This window comes from Xenopus tropicalis, chromosome 6, assembly GCF_000004195.4.
Source record: "Xenopus tropicalis strain Nigerian chromosome 6, UCB_Xtro_10.0, whole genome shotgun sequence".
NCBI lineage: Eukaryota > Metazoa > Chordata > Amphibia > Anura > Pipidae > Xenopus > Xenopus tropicalis.
In genome coordinates this window covers 76,595,711-76,615,668 of record NC_030682.2, presented here as the reverse complement: position 1 = coordinate 76,615,668, position 19,958 = coordinate 76,595,711, and the positions used below count along the sequence as shown (strand labels likewise).

General features: G+C 40.7%; 1 protein-coding gene across 1 annotated transcript in view; it reads left to right on the top strand.

Moving 5' to 3' along the window:
- Positions 1-19,958, top strand: part of tmeff1 (transmembrane protein with EGF like and two follistatin like domains 1) — a 139,395-nt gene that overhangs the window by 55,251 nt on the left and 64,186 nt on the right. Inside the window, exon 3 of the mRNA NM_001100268.3 lies at positions 5,816-5,945. Coding sequence (NP_001093738.2) covers positions 5,816-5,945 — 130 coding nt within the window. The remainder of the gene's footprint in view (positions 1-5,815; positions 5,946-19,958) is intronic.

Sequence of the window (19,958 nt, the reverse complement as noted above, 5' to 3'; positions counted from 1 at the left end):
TAGGACTCAATGGCACCCTGCAGCTCCAACCTGGCCCAAGAAAAGTCACCATACTGAAGCTTGAATGAATCCGAACGCTACGAAAAAATCGCAACATTCTGCGCAACTTTCGGAATGGTTACGAAAAAGGCGCAAGTTTTAATGCTACGAAAAAATCGCCAGATTTTGCGCAACATTCGGATGGCAACGAAAAAGTCGCAATAATTTTCCGAAAAAATCGCCAAATACCGATCATTATGAAAAAAACGCAATCGGACGCATTCGGCCGGTTCGTGAGTAAGTAAATGGGCCCCAGTAAGTTAGGTTGAAAAAAGACGTATGTCCATCACGTTCAACCATAATGCCTATATATAACCTACCTAACTTCTCCCTTATCTTAGTACAGTGGGGTTTTTTTTTTACATTTTGGGTTTAAGCCCTTTGTGGACAAACAATACACAAATTAGGAAACACCCAAGCAGGTGTTCCCTCCTAGACTTCAATCACATGCACAGTTACTTAATTAAATTATTAGGTCAGTTAGTTAACAAAGAGTATTGGAAAAGTCAGAATTAAAATTTAACCTTTATTAATTTAAATAACCCCCCCCCCCAAAAAAATGATGCTCAGAGAAAAAAGAAAATCCCAATTAAAAATAGCAGGGGGTGAAAAGTGATCCAAATGTTAATCACAGAGCATCAACTGCTCACTACTGACTTACTGAGGCTGACACAAAACAAAACAACGTTGCACGTTTCTCCAACATATAAAATTTATCTAATTCCCCCTATTCAAACTCCAACTGAGCAGTAACAGGGAAAATGCCTCGGAGAACTTGCAACAAATGTAACAACTCTTAACTCGTGTAGAGAGACACCCAACACCAGGGCCGCCATCAGGGGGGCACAGGGGGTACATTCGTCCCGGGCCCGGACAATTTTAACCTTAAAAGGGGGCCCGGCTGTGCTACAGTTTTCTTAATAGCTTGGGCCCCCTTAAATCTATTCCGGGCCCTGTCATTGGTGGTCAGCGGGTGATCCTATTGGTTGCGCCCCGTGCGTACACACGTCAGTACGCACGGGACGCAACCTTATAAAACGGCCTGTCTTCTGCCGGCACTCAGAAGTGCAGAGGCGTCATCGAGGAACTACCTCGCCGGAGGAGCGTGAAGCTGCCGCTGAAGACGGCAAGAGGCCGGGGGCTGTGCTGTGCTGTTCCGTGCTGTGCTGTTCCGTGCTGTGCTGGCTACCAATGTACTGGGGTGGGGGGCCCTGCTGGCTACCAATGTACTGGGGTGGGGGGCCCTGCTGGCTACCAATGTACTGGGGGGGGGGGCCCTGCTGGCTACCAATGTACTAGGGGGGGGCACTGCTGGCTACCAATGTACTAGGGGGGGCCTGCTGGCTACCAATGTACTTGGGGGGCACTGCTGGCTACCAATGTACTAGGGGGGGCACTGCTGGCTACCAATGTACTAGGGGGGGGCCTGCTGACTACCAATGTACTAGGGGGGCCCAGCTGGCTACCAATGTACTAGGGGGGCCCAGCTGGCTACCAATGTACTAGAGGGGGCAAAGCTGGCAACCAATGTATTAGGGGGGGCCCAGCTGGCTACCAATGTACTAGGGGGGGCCCAGCTGGCTACCAATGTACTAGGGGGGGCCTGCTGGCTACCAATGTACTAGGGGGGCACTGCTGGCTACCAATGTACTAGGGGGGGCACTGCTGGCTACCAATGTACTAGGGGGGGGCACTGCTGGCTACCAATGTACTAGGGGAGGCACTGCTGGCTACCAATGTACTAGGGGGCACTGCTAGCTACCAATGTACGGGGGGGGCACTGCTGGCTACCAATGTACTGGGGGGGGCACTGCTGATCAATATTGCATTCCACATCCGCACCTAAAACTGCACATCATTCGTGCACCCATACCATCCCACCCCCTTACAAAAAAAAGGCCCCTGGCATCAACTACCCAACCTCCCCCCCTGATCGATTTGGGCATATTGATCAGGGGGGAGGTCGGGCTGTTGATGCAGGGCCTTTTTTTGTAAGGGGGTGGGATGGTATGGGTGCACGAATGATGTGCAGTTTTAGGTGCGGGGGTGGAATGCAATATTGATAAGGGAGGCTGGGGTATCACCACGAGACCTAATGCTATAATTTATGGTGGGGCGACTAAAACTAAGGAGGATAATGCTCAGTACACTGTGTAAGTTGGAGTGCTGAATCAGAAGCACTCTAGCCCCATTTTACTTTACTAATAGCAGCAGCACATGATATGGTGTTGGGCAGGGCCGCCATCAGAAATCACGGGGCCGCTCACAAGAAAATTTTCTGGGCCCCCCTCCCACCAGTACAAAAGGACTCACAGCCAGCAGGCCCCCCCCCCCCTAATACATGGTAGTCAGCAGTGCCCCCCCAGTACATTGGTAGCCAGCAGTGCCCCCCCCGTACACAAAAAAAGGCCCTGCATCAACAGCCCGACCTCCCCCCTGATCAATATGCCCAAATCGATCAGGGGGGGAGGTTGGGCTGTTGATGCCAGGGGCCTTTTTTTGTAAGGGGGTGGGATGGTATGGGTGCACGAATGATGTGCAGTTTTAGGTGCGGGGGTGGAATGCAATATTGATAAGGGAGGCTGGGGTATCACCACGAGACCTAATGCTAGGAGGATAATGCTCAGTACACTGTGTAAGTTGGAGTGCTGAATCAGAAGCACTCTAGCCCCGTTTTACTTTACTAATAGCAGCACATGATATGGTGTCGGGTGTCTCTTTACACGAGTTAAGAGTTGTTACATTTGTTGCAAGTTCTCTGAGGCATTTTTCCTGTTACTGCTCAGTTGGAGTTTGAATAGGGGGAATTAGATACATTTTATATGTCGGAGAAACTTGCAACGTTGTTTTGTTTTGTTTTGTGTCACCCTCAGTAAGTCAGTAGTGAGCAGTTGATGCTCTGTGATTAACATTTGGATCGCTTTTCACCCCCTGCTATTTTTAATTGGGATTTTCTTTTTTCTATGAGCATCATTTTTGGGGGGGGGGGGGGGGGGGGGGGGTTTATTTAAATTAATAAAGGTTAAATTTTAATTCTGATTTTTCCAATACTGTCTGTTAACTAACTGACCTAATAATTTAATTAAGTAACTGTGCATGTGATTGAAGTCTAGGAGGGAACACCTGCTTGGGTGTTTCCTAATTTGTGTATTGTATGTTTGTATACTTCATTTGCACGTTACTTGGAGGATTCTATCCCCATTTACATATCTCTTTTGTAGAATAGTGTTGACATTTACTTGAGACTAACACTTCAGTGTGGAAGGTGCAACTGTTGTTTCTTTCTCTTTATATTCCTTTGTGGACAAACATTTGGTCAGGGTGCACTTTACCCCATACCTTAAGGTACAAATACATTCCTATTTATAGTATATAGAGTTTTAGTAAACAAATGTTATGTTATATTATGTTATATCATAGTATAGTAAACCGAGTTTATATTTGATCTTACCATCTTACCTTTGATTTGGGCTTTTGGCAATAGCTTGAAGAACAAATTAGTATTTAAGCCAAATATTACCCCGGTTGTCCTTCAGGTTGAGCCCTTCTGAGACTGCTTATGATGTCCACGGTTACATTTTGCCACAGTTTGGCAACCTCTGCCCTATAAGCGTAGGTTTACCACAATTTACCCTATGTAGGAAAAGTTGTATTTAACCTAGGGGGTAGCATGCCTTTGACCCCATTAGTCCATCTCTGCTAGAATGAACCAAACTGGAACATTTTTGCCATGGATGATAGAAATGAATAGGACTAATGACTTTATTCTATTTTGATTCTATACAGTATATAAATAAAAAACCAAGAACAATTTTATTCTGAGTGCTTTTTGCATTTATAAGTGCTTTTGCATTCCAAGATAATAACATGCACTCTCAATCACTGCTAAATTGCCTCCATTTTGTTTAGCATCTCTATCATTTTATCTATCCAGATGTCATTGTGAATATTTTGCAGGTGCATAATTAAAATTATTTATTGCCTGTCAGCCAAGAACATTTTTCAAAGCTGTTTAAAAGACAAAGTAATCTGCTGCTTTAGATGTGGATTACATTTGAATGAACCATAGTCTATATTATTTATTATTCAGATGTCCATACCAATATTCATTTAGTGAGAAGAACATTAACATTAATTTTTGGAGATGTTTTTTGCTTTGCCGTTGTATTTTCCTACTATCTAATGTCCAATTAAGGTTTTAAAGAAACTATAATAATTTACTGGTGTCTGTTTTAGTTATTTCCCACCTTAGAGTGGTAGTTTCATGATCTTAGTTTGTAAAAAGCTACAGGGCATCAGTAAGTGGCCAGTGTTATGGATCTGGAATCATCTTGTTTGTGTGTTCATATATTGCATATATAATCCATTTGACATAGAACTTATCTGTGACTTTAAGAACTAAAAGCACAATTCATAAGTTCTAAAACTTACCTTCTAAAGATGGCAAGATTTATGTAATCATCCAGTTGGCATGTAGTAATGGACTGCTTTTTATATGTAGTATCAGGCCCTGACTGGCAATCTCTGAATTCTGGCAAACTACAGAGGGGCTTCTGTAGGATGCCATAAACAATCATTATTTATTTGGGTGGGGTGGTTGTTTGGGCCTCTGTGTACTTGAAATGCCAAGCCCTATTTTGAATCCTAGTCTGGTCTTGTGTAGGATGGAGGTGTAGTAAGTGACCATGAGTTATAGAAAAAGGCATTCCTAGTAGTCTCAGTTATGGCCTGTGTGTATCTTGTGGGGCCATATGTACAATTTTATTTGGAAATGGCACTAATCAAATTTCTGTTCATTACTTTCCTGCTATATGGTGTAAATTTAAAGGCACTCATATTGAACAATCAATACTCATTTACGACTGTAAGACATGTGTGGGCATGCTAAAACAGATGCAAGCATGTGCATTTATTAACACTTTTCATTTTATTTCACCCAAACATGCTCCTTGCACTTACACATGCTTGCTCTAAGTGCATCTATCTTGCCTTCTAATGACTGGTGTGTAAATGTGCCTATTAAAGGGGATGTAAAGTATTTTTTTAAATACATATATAGATTATTTGCACTAAATTATAAAACTAATATACTTTTAATCAAAAATGTGTACCTGTTCTGAGATACAAGTGATCGTTTCTGCAGCTTTGTTTCCTCTCCTTTGATCACGATCAAGTTCAGCAGCCACTAACCGTCCTACTCCCTGGTGCTCTAAGGGGCAGCAATTTCAGAACAAATATGTGATATGTGAGGGTTAAACACCCTTGATACCAGTCTGACAGTTAAGCATCAGAGGGGCTGCCAATAAATCATAAACATGCAGGACAGTCAGCAGCCACTGAACTTCGAGTGGATCACAATCAAAGGAGAGAAAAGAAAGCTGCAGAAATGATCGCCTCTTTCTCAAAACAGGTACAACTTTATTACAACATGTATTACAAAGTTTTATAATTTAGTGCTAGGAATCTATATATGCATTTTAAAAAATGACTTAACATCCCCTTTAACACTAGGGAATCCTGAAAATACCACCACCCTGACCTTGGTGGTAATTCCAAGGTTCACTTTGTGGTTGTGTCAGTAACTGCAATGACACTGGAATTTTGGAAAACATGCTGAATTATTGGTAAAAGATTGGTGATTTGCATCCAAAAATGTGCACCTCACACACTGCTCGAAAAAATGAAACAGCCTTCCAGGCATTTTGTTAGCTAGTATTATATGTTCCCTTTTTTTACTAATTTATTATTTTAATAGTTTTTTTCCTCGGTTTTTCAGTGCCAAACAAATTATGCTCCAGTGTGTGGCTCAAATGGGGACACTTACCAAAATGAATGCTTCCTGAGGCGCTCTGCCTGTAAACAGCAAAAAGAAATCACAGTAGTAGCAAGAGGACCATGCTTTTCTGGTAAGAACAAAGCTTTTTAACAACTTATCCTAAAGTCACTGTCACCCTCAATTAAAGACCTGCACCTGCAAACGTCAAATTCAACAAACTGTCTATCAGGGCATTTTCTCTGAATGGCAAGAAAGATATTCAATAGGATTGTTCCTTTGTTTAGACTAGATTTTCTTCAGTGTCCTGTAGAATATATACATTCGCCCAGGCGCCCATTTACTAACCATCAGCTTGGATTTTTAGTGCTAAAAGTTCCACTAAAAAAGTTGCAATTTTTTTCGAGATTTACTATGTGTCGGATATAAATCCAAATACAACAAGTCACTAGCTAAAACTTGCCAATATCATGTAGAAGACAATAGCAGATGTGCCTTCTTTTTCCTTGAAGATTCTTTTTTTTCGAAACTTTAGAGGTTTTGGATTTTTGACGCTGGTTTTTTGTGCAACAATTTGATAAAGTAGAGGTTTTGGTGCTACAATTCGGAAATTTTGAGTTTTCACAGGGACAGTTTGAAAAAGTTGCAGTTTTTTAGTTTTGCAATTTCCAAAAGTGATGTCACGTACATGCATAAAATCTTGTTTTATTATACTTAAGTATCAAAGTCACTGTACAAGTAAATAGTATTAAAATCCATTAAAAATGCACAAGAATAAGGGTGGCAATTTTTCTGAAAAAACAATGCCAGTCTGAGGCCTCACTTGACTTTCTGATAAGGTCAGAATGAATTTTGAGTTATTGCACGCACATCCAGTACAGGTATAGGACCCATTATCCAGAATGCTTGGGACCAACGACATTCCGAATAAGGGGTCTTTCCTTAATTTGGATCTTCCAAAGATATATTCCCAATATGATTGTTTTGCCTCAAACAAGGATTAATTATATGTTAGTTGGGATCAAGTACCAGGTACTGTTTTATTATTACTGGGGAAATGGAAATCAGTTTTAAAAATCTAAATTATTTGGATTCTATGGGAGACGGGCTTTCTGTAACTCGGAGCGTTCTGGGTACTGGGTTTCCAAATAACAGATCCCATACCTGTACAGTGTACTCCAGGCTGGCTCCAGATATACAGGAGAACCAAGAAGGTAAATTACGCTGCTCGGAATCTTTCCCAGCTCAGAATCCCTTTTCTGCAATTCTTAATTTAAAAGAACCCATGTTTCATGTAGAATTTAGGTGCTAAGTTGTAGAAAGTGTTTGTACTGGTAGATGGATTAGGAAGCAACACAAGCTAAAAAAAAATTGTGAGGGTTTGGCATAACTCACCAGTATCCGGAAGCAGATAAACTTTATATGCATGAATGGTAGGCACTCTAAAGAATTACACCACCAGGCTAGTTAAATCAAGAATTTTATAAAAATGCATCACTTTAAAGGGATACTGTGAAATATTAATGAAATATTAATAACCACAAATAACTGTGTGAGATACACTGTAATAATGCAATTACATAAGGTACAAAATTCAATGTGAAAGACATTTGCCAATGTGACTTACCAGGCAAAACCAGAAGCTGAATTAAAAAATAAATAAAACAGAGGTCAGAGGAGCTGAAGAGAATGGTTTTGCAATCTACTTTCCAATCCGAAACACTTACAAGCCTGCAGTTTATCCTTTGATTTATATGCATTGTTATTCTTAACATGAATCAGTTACTTACAGATTAGAATCATCTGGATGAAGGTGGTATTGTAGCACTGACGAAAGCAAAATATTTCCCAAGCACAGAAAACAAATAAAGATGTATTGTGAAGGGTTTCCTCCTGCAATCAGCACAATATTTGACTATTTCTTTTTTTTTAAGGGAAAAAATATGATTTTGTTGAGAATATATTATCCAAATCCTTCAGGAATTAAAAAAGACTGGTTTATTTTTCTGCTCGGATTAGTTTTGTTGCTGACCTGCACCCAAACAAAATGCTACCCAAAGCACTTTCATCTTCTGTTCCTGTGGCATCTCCAGGAATACTGCCTACTGTATGTGCTTTCCGTGCCCTATTACCCTAAATTGCTATCAACATTTATATATATACTGTATATACTTGAGTATAAGCCTAGTTTTTCAGCACGCGGCATTAAACTTGAGTCGGGTGCCATGGGTCCCTCCAGACTGTCCTTCTTCAAGTTGACTAAGTTAGAAAACGTACACAAAATTATTTAATTCTCTTCTTGTATGTCAATGAAAGCTTAACAGCTGAAGTAACTTCAGATACCTGAACAAAGATATGCAACATGTGAATTATGTACTATAAGACAGAATGACCTGACAGTAGCAATATTCTGGTTACTGTTCACTAAGGCATTTCTTAGGCTGAATGACCAGGTGAGACCATGCTATAAAGCCGACTTATGGAGGGCTGTTATTTTATTTGTAAAGTGCAAAACTAAACTGCTTAAAGGGGTATCCCTTTAAAAGGGACCTGTCATCCTAAGAAATAAGTACAAATTGTTTTCTATTGTGTTTGTCAAGCAAAATAAACTTCAGTTACACTATATAAATTATTTTAAACATATTTCCTTCAGCACTGGAATTTACAATTGCAGAAAACAGGCAGGCTCCATTTTGTGTTATTCTGTTATTAAGGCAAGCTGTGCATCCTGCTAAAATCTTGTTTCTGGGCCAGTATGGGGGGACCTGATACCCATATCCATGCACTGGTTAAACAATTAGATGGTGAGGAGGGAGGGGGAATGTGAGGAGGGCAGTGTCATCTAAGGCGTTCTGAATTGAAAATGAAAGTAACTCTCTGCCCCACCCCTATGCCTAAGCCATAGAGGAGGGTCAGGCATTATATGATTGACAGCTGGGACTTTTAAATGCTTATATAATAGGTATAGATGTGTTAATAAAAAATGAATTTGGGTTGCATGTTTAATTTGAAAAGGGCTTTTATTATATAACTTTTTATGTCTGGGTGACAGGTCCACATTAAGCTGTTTAGTTTTGCACCTTACAAATAAAATGATTTTGATGGTGTACTTCTTATTTCTAAATTACACTGTTTACATAGCAAATAATTCACTCTACCATTAAAAATGTTATTCTAGAACCAACAAATGTATTTTTTTTTCGTTGTAACATTGGTGTGTAGGCAGCCATCTCAGTGCATTGTGCCTGAGTCTGAGCTTTCAGAAGGAGCCAGTGCTACACATTAGCACTGCTTTCAGGTAACCTATTGTTTCTCCCCCATGGAACTGGAGTAGTCCCAAGCCAGACTTGGATTTCTTACTGTTGAGTGCTATTCTGATATCTACTGGGAGCTTCTATCTTGCTACCTTCCCATTGTTCTGCTGATTGGCTTCTGGGAGGGGGTGATATCACTCCAACTTGCAGCTCAGCAGTAAGTATGACTGAAGTTTATCAGAGCACAGGTCACATGGTTGTGACAACCTGGGAAATGAAGAATATTGCTAGCCCCATGTGAAATTTCAAAATTAAATATAAATAAATCTGTGTTTTTGAAAAATGGATTTCAATGTAGGATTCTGCTGGAGAAGCTCTATTTACTGATGTGTTTTGAAAAAAATATGTTTTCCCATGACAGTATTCCTTTAGTGCAGGGAGTACAGATAGCCCTGTAAATATGGCCTACTGTCTGCTAAGTTACAGGGCAACATTATCTATGAATATCTGTGAGACATAGAGAAGCTGTGAGAGGCTGGATAAACCTTTTGGTAATTTGCTTGCAAGTTGTGGCTTCATTAATATGTGTGTTACCTGAAAGGCAAGGGATAAATATGAACATGTCATGCTAGCATATGGGCATTTTGCAAACTAATATGATCCCAGCAACGAAACATATCAACTAAACACAGAGGAATATGTAAAAAAAATCTTATCTACAGAACTAAATATTTCATCTAGCTGAGGCTGCAGATTTTCTGATACTGCAAGGCTGAATAATACTGTGTCTGCATTTTTAACACTTAAGAGTAGGAGTAGTGTGACCTTTCTTGGATGTATTTATTAAACTGCAGTTATGCCAGCTTGAAATAATTTAGCATTAAACTAGGTAATTTTTGAACTGTAAGCATCCTATTTTTAGTGATTGCGTTTTCAGTGTTGCTTTAGGCAAGGTACTGATGTGGAAAGTTAACCACATGTATATCAGTTCCGGGTCTATTTCACTCCATCAGCAAAAAGAACAGTACAACCTTTATCTGTATCTTCAGAATTTATTCATTTTTTTCTTGTTTTTAAAGTACACAATGGCAATGCCTAAATATGTGAATGTCAGTTGTGCTTGAGTGCAGCTGTATCATTTGCATTTCTGGGAACTGCATTGGTGGCAGGGGTTACCAGCCCCCTTTGTGTGTACTAAAATTTGTACAGAATTTCTTATTCTCCTCCCGTCTGCTTTGGCATTTTCTTCAGTTACCCCATGTCGTGGTGCAAATATTTCAATTTCTTTGTAAATTGAAAAGTGTTTTTGCTTAGTTCTTATTGTTAAATTGTTTGTGTCCACAATATTTATGCAGACATAACTCTTCTGTGCCTTTCAGTCTACTGGAATTGGTACAATGAAAAAAAAATAAGAACTTGAAACAAATCAACCATTTGTCGTAGAAATAACCTGCCAAATTTCTGCTAGGTTATTAAATCTGTTGAAAAATATTGCCTAGCATAAACCTAGAGCTGATAAATTATGGTACATTTTAGTAAAACCTTCACATATACACACATGGGGCTGGGGACTATGAATATATCATACAGTATATCTGAAATGCTGTAATGCAGGCAAGTTTTGCACTGCAATGAATATTCTGAAGTCCATCATTAAACTTTACTGGAGTCTACAACAACGTTGTGCAATGCAGACCAAAAGGCTATCTAGCAAACCTTCTGTAGCTGCATAAATCACTAATGCCCAAATTGGCTTAAATACTTACATACTAAACCTGTGTCACTTGATTGTTTAATTGACCTATATAGATCTTCCTGCTTAAAGAGCACCTTTTTATTCTTCAAAGGCTGCCCATACCCAGAAGGAGTTCCTGGTGCGGGCAGCTATTCTGATAGAAAAGCATGCAAATTAAGCTTAGTGTCCCAGCTAACCAGTTTTCTGCATGCATGTGATGTCTCAATGCATTCACATAATAAGCAAGCCAGGAGTCTGTCTCATTAGGCTCATGCTTGTTGCAAAACATGGCCCCCTGCATTGTTATCCCCTTTCTAAGGCTTCTGATTAAGTATAGAGATATGCAATGTAGCTATGCCATCATAGGTATTGTAACGTTCTATGCACAGTTCTTTAGGAAAATGTGATGGTATGGTGACTCTTCAAATATGTATGTATTCACCCTGCTTTCTTCAGGTTGGGATATTTGGTGGCTTGTTTCCTGGGGTGGGGATATTTTGATCTTGGCCTTAAAATGATGTACATTGAAAACAAAGAATTTCACTTCAGTACATTTTCTTCTGGCACTGCAGCACACCTCAGGGATGTTTCACCTTCGTCCTTGGTTTGAAGCATGAAACACACACAAAAAAAGCTCAGCAAAATGAAATAAATACATTGCAAAAGGAAAACAGAAAGTACCTAAACTTAAGAAATGAGCTTTCAATGACAGATTGTAAAAAAACTAAATTTTCTGGAGAAATATGAGAGTTCCTCTTTACACTTTCATTTATTATGTTGGGTTGAAAAACCCAATGTACTGTTCTCCGACTTCAGCTTATTCTCATCTTTTTCTTATTATTATTCTTAGCGCCCCCCTCCCCCCCCATTTTCTAAAGCTACTCCTCCTACAGTTTTAGGGTACAACACCCAAACTCTCCACACTTCTTCGCCCTATAGCGGAGCAGGTTGCTTGTGCTTTTCTAAGCGATCCCACCCCCCGTCTTTTTGTGGTGCCGCTCTGAACACCCCAATTTTTCCTTTGACTTTGACAGGGAAGATTTTCAAACTGCTGCCAATCTAAGAGCTTTGAATCTACACCCCCCAAACTTGAACAACATAATCATGGGGTCACCCCAAATTAAACAATGACATTTGTTGGATGACCCAAAGTGGGAGGGACCGACTATAGCCAATCAAATTTCACCCATTGACTTTAATGGGGGAATTGAAACTGCTGCCAAACTTACAGCTTCAAGACTATACTCCCCAAACATGATTGACATAGTCATGTGGTCAGCCTAAATGAAAATATGATGATTGCTGGATGCCCAAAAGTGGGCAGAGCTGTGAACAGCCAATGAGATTTTACCAACTGACTTCAACCTGCTGCCATTCTCACAGTATTAACACCAGGGTCCCCAAACTTTTCACAGGTGGTCATTATGGGACTGCAGTCTTAGTTTTGAAAAGTGGGCGGAGCCACCAACAGCCATTCCACCTATGGAATTTTATTAGTTTGATGCCAGGGTTCCCAAACTTTGCATAGTCAGTCACTGGGTGACTAGGTATTCAAGGTTTTTTTTTAAGTGGAGCGGAGCCACCAACAGCCATTTAGATTTTACCTATTGCTTTTCAATGGGGAAATTCAATCTGCGGCCATTCTCACAGTACTAACAGCAGTTTCTCCAAACTTTTCACAGTTGGTCACTAGGGGACCCAGGGTGCCCACTGTTTGTCACTGGGTGAATTTGACTCAAGAAAAAGTGGGCACACCCACCACCCACAATTTACCTATTGACTTTTACTGGTTTGAATTTAAACTGTTGCCGTTCTTTAACTATTAATCCTAGGGTCCCTAAACTTTTCAGAGTTAGTCACTGGGTAACTGCAGTTCCAGGTTAGAAAAAGTGGGCAGAGCCACCAGCCGCCAATCCCATGTCACTTATTGACTTTAGTGGGGAAATTTAAATTGCTGCCATTCAGACACTATTAAAACCAGGGTCTCCAAACTTTGCATAGTGGTTTTTACAATATAACTGTGGTCCAAGGTTAGATAAAATGAGCGGAGCCAACAACAGATCAGATTTCATTCAGTGACTTCACGTTTTTCAAACCAACATAAAGTTTGTTCTCAAACTTCCATTTCTAGTTCTTTGAACTGCTGTGTGTTCATGGGTTGCAGGGCTGATGATGTTTTGGCACTGCATTGGCACTGAGAGCATTGACACATCTACTGCAGAGGGTGCTAAAACACACCTCCCAACATGCCACATTGGAAAACTGTTACAGTTTTGGCTTTACTAGTCAAGCCTATGCGTAGGCCTGATCTACCAACACTTCATCTACAATTCAGATTGTGACTGTTTGGCATAAATAACCTAAACTGGAGGGTATGACCAAATTGAAGGTGAGCAGATACTAGAATAAGTACAGCAAATGTACTGGACACAAAAATAAAAGTTCAACCATCAAATAAACATTTTGTTGGCTGCTTAAAGGGATTTTAGAGATGTAATCTCTAATCTTACCAAATTTTGTCCCAGTAATGCCACCTTTATTATATCTCGCTAGATTTCTTTTTATATCTAGATAGACTTCTCTAACTTTGCCATTGTTTTTGGTTACAATTACCCTTACTCCAGCTCTAATCTATCTGGAATATAAGTATCCTTCTAGACTCATTTCAAAAGCCCCTTTTGGTAAATAGCAAGTGTTTATTTACCTACAAGAGGCATCTAAAAATATGTATTTTCTAATTTCTAATTACTATTGGGCCAGTATTCTCAGGGAAGCTGAATACAGTGAGTAAACGATTTGACTGTTCTAGAAGGGGAGCCTTTGCTGCAGGACTTGCTCCAGGGAATGGTCATTAAGACATTTCCATGTGTGTGTGCGCAGAAACGTAGTCTCCTAGTTAGAGACTGCTACAGACTAGTGGTGAGCAAAATATTTCACCAGGTACAGATTCACTGGAATTCCCGCTTTTTGTTTTAGTTTTCATTACATGCTGCAACCTTAAAGTAATGTGTCTCCAATAGTTTACTTTTTTGTTTGTTTCCTTGGTCCATAATGGTATATTTTTTTCTACTTATTTTACTTATTCTTCTTTCACACTATGTTTGGTTTATACAGGTTCACAGATTTAGTTATTAAATCAAAAGCATATTGGAAAATTGCTTAGAATTCCGTTTTGTTTCATAATGCAAAAACTGTTTTACAGCCGAAATTTAGTTTAATTAAAGCATGAAGGTCATCTAGAGGCGATATGCTTTATCCTCTGGAATCCGTACGACACGAACCATGCTTTAGCATGTGCAGTTGAAGCTGATTTCCTGATAGCCCCAACTGCACATGCTCAAGCAGGGTCCATGTCGGTGGTGAGACCTGAAGCTTCTACGGTTGAACAGAAGATGGTGCCCAGGTATGCAGCTGCGTTGCTCTGCATTTTTAGGTTGGGGTTGCTACGGGGGCAGTTCTGTAGCTCTCCTTTAATTTCAACTAGTAATTCAGCCTTTAGAACATATTAAATATATATGTACCTGTGGGATGAAATCTGCAGCAAAAGTTGGTGAGGTTCTTAGGTAAACTTTACAACCTACATCTGTGCCTTTGATCGCTCAATTTTTAATGTACAGAGCTGTGCTCTGATTGGAGAAGCCTCTAGAAGAAAGATCCAGTCAGAGCACAGCTGATTACAACAAAAACAGAGTGAGGTTTTTTTTTAAGGTGCCAACCAGGTTTAGGGAGGCTTAGCCTCCTCTAGCCTTATTGAAAATCCGCCTATGGTTGTGAAGTCATGTTCATCAGAAAGGTCTATGTAAATACATCCGAAAGCACTCACAGAAAAGCTGCACTGAGTTCTTTATCAAAAGAAACAAGATTTCTTGTTTTCTTTTGTGTAAACATGTTCTTCGGTATCAGACTTCCTCTCCTTTAGAGCTCCTTCAGGTTTGGGGCACAAGTCTGCGCAGCTCTCTCCCCCTCCCCTTTTTTTGCTTCTCCTTCCATAAGAATTCACTCCCACTCTCATAAGAATCTGAGCTACCAACAGCTAGAGCTACAGCACAGAAGCTACTAAAACCAAGCTAAAAAAAAGCTGATATCTTAAACAAACACAGGGAGCTTTTAGGGCTGTTTACGCAGGTATGGTAAAACTTTCTGCAGAATAAATATAGTGTACTAGGTGGCAGTAATGTAGCTAATCTGTTGGCAGTAAAATGCCAAAATGCCTTTCCTTCTCCTTTAATCTTGACACGAATAAGAAAGAAATATACAGAACATATATATTCACCATAAGTGACTAGAATGGGCCAAATACTGTAAATTCTCTTGGAGAAAGAGATATGATGGCTCATTCACTAGCATAAGCTCAGTGTGCAAAGTTATGAACACTGACGCAACTGCGGGTGATGTGTTAAAACACTTCCAATTGTGTGAGCGCTGTGATGCAAATTGGATGCAATTGCACATTATTATTTCTGGTGCTTGGCATCAGCATGATATCTGTGATTCTTAAAGATTAAGAGGCTAATAGAACCCCCCTCCCCTATTCCTTCAAGTGGCCCAGTTCAGGTAGTCATACTACCATGAACTCAGGCGTCCTGCTGGAAATTAAGCACAACTGTCCCTGCCACTGATAAAGCTAGGGTTGCTTTAGGTGGACTGTGGGTTGTGATTAGCCCCCACTGGTCCCAACGAGGACAGGCAGGAATTGATGATTAGGTGGTAAAAGTAATGGAGGGGGAGTAAAAAAATGTGACTTGATTAGGATCCTTCTATTTAGGTTTTAATGTGTTTTAAGGGCATTGCTTCACACTATATCAATGCTACAGCTATGGGGGATGTTAAGTGGCTTATAAGTGTGTGGGTGTTTAATAGCAATCAATAAAAGTTATTTTTTAATGCTAGCAAGACACTTGAGTTGAATGTGAAAGTCACTACCTAAACTTGTCTGCTTGAAGGAAAAAGGGTTTCCTTTATCAGCCTCTTAATATTTCACTTCAAAAATTAGATGGTATCTTATAAATTTGGACTTGCATTTGGTGATACAGGTATTGGACCAGTTATCCAGAATGCTTGGAACCAAGGGTATTCTGGATAATGGATCTTTCCGTAATTTGGATCTTCATACCTTAAGTCTACTAAAAAACAATAAAAATGAATTAAACCCAATAGGATTGTTTCCAATATGGATTAATTATACCTCAGTTGGGATCAAATACAAGGTACTGTTTTATTTTTACAGAGAAAAAGGAAATCAATTAAAAAAAAATCTGAATTATTTGATTAAAATAGAGTCCATAGAAGACAGGCTTTCCGTAATTCGGAGCTTTCTGGATAACCGGTTTCTGGATAATGGATCCCATACCTGTACTCAGCCTTGAGCATAATATTTTCCAATACAACCCTGGAGCAAACACCATCATTGAGGAAAAACTTTAGATACAAAGACCTTTGATGAATTTGATGAACGCAGTCAATTTTTAAAACAATTTTTGCTGATTTTACACAACTACAACTGCAGTTGCGGTTCTTAAATTATCCATATAGGGGGCTACAATATTTTCATATTTAGAGGGTCATTTTTTCTGCACCATACAAGCTGGGTAAATTAATATTTGAATAATATTTTATGAATTGTGTTTTCAAAAACTGGTGATATAACTTGTTGTGTTGTGAAGATCAGAAATATTTTATGAGCCTTTTTTTTTTTTTCAAATAATTTGTTTATTTGGTACAGAATAATATTCACTACACGATTGCAGTTATTAAACCATTTATAATTTTGCAGTATTGTTTCCAGTAACTGAGAGATTGCATAAACCTGCTTTCAGTTTATTCTAAACTTTACAAACCATTGGGATGATATTGATTAAAGTGAACAAGCATGCTTCTGTAGCAAAAAGTAGAACGGTTTAATATTTTTGGGATAACAATAAGCCCATCTCAGGCACTTGTGTATTTAATAGGCTTGAATGTAGATCAGCATCCCAATTTTCTGTAATTACTTCCTTAGAGCCTTTAAGGCTCTGCAGATTTGTAGTGCTTTATTTCTGCCAAACCATAAATGTTGCTGGAGTTCTAACTGTGAAACAATTCTCCAGATGGTAATAGTGCTTAGAAAGGTGTCTCTAGTTATCAGTGCCATGTACTAAATAAATTGTCAGCCCAAGATAGCCAGTTATCCAGCTGTGCACGTTGATTTAGGGGAACTGGTTGTTTATTTCCACTTTTGAAGCCTGCGTACTGTAAATTAATAATTTGCACAAGGTATTGTTTTTATCTGGTTTTGCATAAAAAAACAAAGACAACAATCCCAGAAGCCTTTGTCACAGATGACATGAGTTGATTTTAGTTATTTCATTTTTTTATTGTGAAAGTATATATATATATATATATATATATACTGTATATCAGTGCTGTCCAACTTCTGTGGTGCCGAGGGACGGAATTTCTCTAGCATACATGGTGGAGGGCCGATAATGGAAGCCAGTTTTGATCACTCCCCCTTTTTAAACCACACGCACTTCAAACCACACCTATTTTATCACAATGGGGGTAGTGCAGCAAAAACCCAAATGCTTGGTCCTTACTGCGGGGATATCAACCATCATTCATATGTGAAAGAATTATATTATGTCATATTAAGATATACCCTTAAATCCATATGCCTCCACCTCCCCTGTGGATAGCACAGCAACCCCCAGCACATAATTACACACCTTAGGGACCATTTAATAGCTATTTCCACAAACCCCTGCCAGGTACACCTCCCACAGGCAGCAAAGGGCAGGCAGAGTATGGCACACACAGGCAACACTCTGCCTGTCCTATGCTGCCTGTGTGTGCCATACTCTGCCTGTCCTATGCTGCCTGTGTGTGCCATACTCTGCCTGTCCTATGCTGCCTGTATGTGCCATACTCGGCCTGTCCTATGCTGCCTGTGTGTGCCATACTCTGCCTGTCCTATGCTGCCTGTGCGTGCCATAATCTGCCTGTCCTATGCTGCCTCTGTGTGCCATACTCTACCTGCCCTATGCTGCCTGTGTGTGCCATACTCTACCTGTGTGTGCCATATTCTACCTACCCTATGCTGCCTGTGTGTGCCACACTCTACCTGTCCTATGCTGCCTGTGTGTGCCATATTCTACCTGCCCTATGCTGCCTGTGTGTGCCATACTCTACCTGCCCTATGCTGCCTGTGTGTTCCATACTCTGCCTGCCCATAGCTGCCTGTGTGTGCCTTACTCTACCTGCCCTATGCTGCCTGTGTGTGCCATACTCTACCTGTGTGTGCCATATTCTACCTACCCTATGCTGCCTGTGTGTGCTATATTCTACCTGCCCTATGCTGCCTGTGTGTGACATACTCTACCTGCCCTATGCTGCCTGCGTGTTCCATACTCTGCCTGCCCTTAGCTGCCTGTGTGTGCCATGCTCTGCCTGCCCTACCCTGCCTGTGTGTGCCATACTCTGCCTGCCCTACCCTGCCTGTGTGTGCCATACTCTGCTTGCCCTATGCTGCCTATGTATGCCATACTCTGCATTACCTCCCTGCCCTATGCTGCCTGTGTGTGCCATACTCTGCCTGCCATATGCTGCCTGTGTGCCATACTCTGCCTGTCCTACCCTGCCTGTGTGTGCCATACTCTGCCTGCCCTACCTGTTTGTGCCATACCCTGCCTGCCCTATGCTGCCTGTGTGCCATAATCTGCCTGCCCTAACCTGACTGTGTGTGCAGCATAGTCCAGGCAGTACCTACAATGTCTGAGGTGTGAACAGGTGAACAATAGGTGTGATTACAGCCCAAGCCTGAGGTGTGATCACTGCAGGGGATGAACAATGCAGGGATTAAAAGGTGTGAACAACACAGGGATTACATTTTTAAACAATACAGGGGGATTACAGCCTGAATCTGAGGTGAGAACTATGCAGGGAGCCAGTTAATCTCAGTACGGATACCATTTAAAGCTTACTCAAAGGTAAGCCATCAAAGCAGCCAGACAGGTGGGGGGCCACACAGAGGGGGATCGCGGGCCGCCAGTTGGACAGCACTGCTGTATATAATAGAAAGAGTGTCAACATATACAGGCAAATAGAATGGGAGTGCAGTGCTAGAAAACAAGGTTAAGTTTAAAACCATGTAGCTAGTTTATTCATTTTCATTTTTCTTTATTCTATTTTTCTTTTTCTTTTTTTTTTTTTTTTACCTGTAACCCCAAATCTAGGACCATATTACATGATAGGCTCACACCAGGTGGCTATTGAACTATCTATTTCTGCTGAACCATATACATCAGTGTTTGTAATATATATTCTAATGGAGGAAACCAGGGGACATGCCAACTGTCACTATCTGTTTATGGGCCACAAATCTCTGTAGGAGTGGGGGCTGGTGATGTTACCATTTTATATACAGTAGATCTGGTGGTTTGGCATACTTGAGCGACATGTGAACTTTCTTATGGGCTCGCTTTGTGGGTCCTTATTGTTCTTATTGTTCTTATGTTACTGCGGGCCTTTCTAATTGTCCCTATAAGTCCAGGTCCTTTTTGAAGGCGGTTTGCATTAACTATAATTGGACATGTGAGAGTTGTAGCCGTGCCGGGACATGCTCTCCACCACTCCATATAGCCCGTTGGCGTCACTTGTTGCACTTCATCTCTCACAGATCGCCAGGGACCGATCCTGGACCCTTGCACTCCTCACTGTATGCCAGCCAAACCTAGATATTTGCGTTGGTTGCCTATTGGGCACGTCTTACTTGCGCTCCTGGTGCCAGCTGGGGTGCGTTGCATTCATGGTAACTAGGCAACAGTGCGCCCCACACTCCCTACAATTCGGCACGCTAATTGAACACACCCGACCAGCTTCCGCAACATTTGACTGGGCATTGCCTCCGTGGGCGATATGATCTGCTCCACATGATCACATTTACACACTGAAGTTTAGCGATTGCTGGGTACAGTTGACAGGTGGTGGCTCCTTTCTCTGTGCGTTCCTTCATACTCCTAGCTTCTCTGGTGCATCCGGACATGGGTCCTGGGTTTAATACCTGATGCCTGTCATCTCCAACAAATAATTATCCTCTATAAACTTTTGCTCCTAGCAACTAAGGCATTCATCACTTAGCACAGTGAAATGCATGACATCTCTGACTGGTAACATTCTCTGT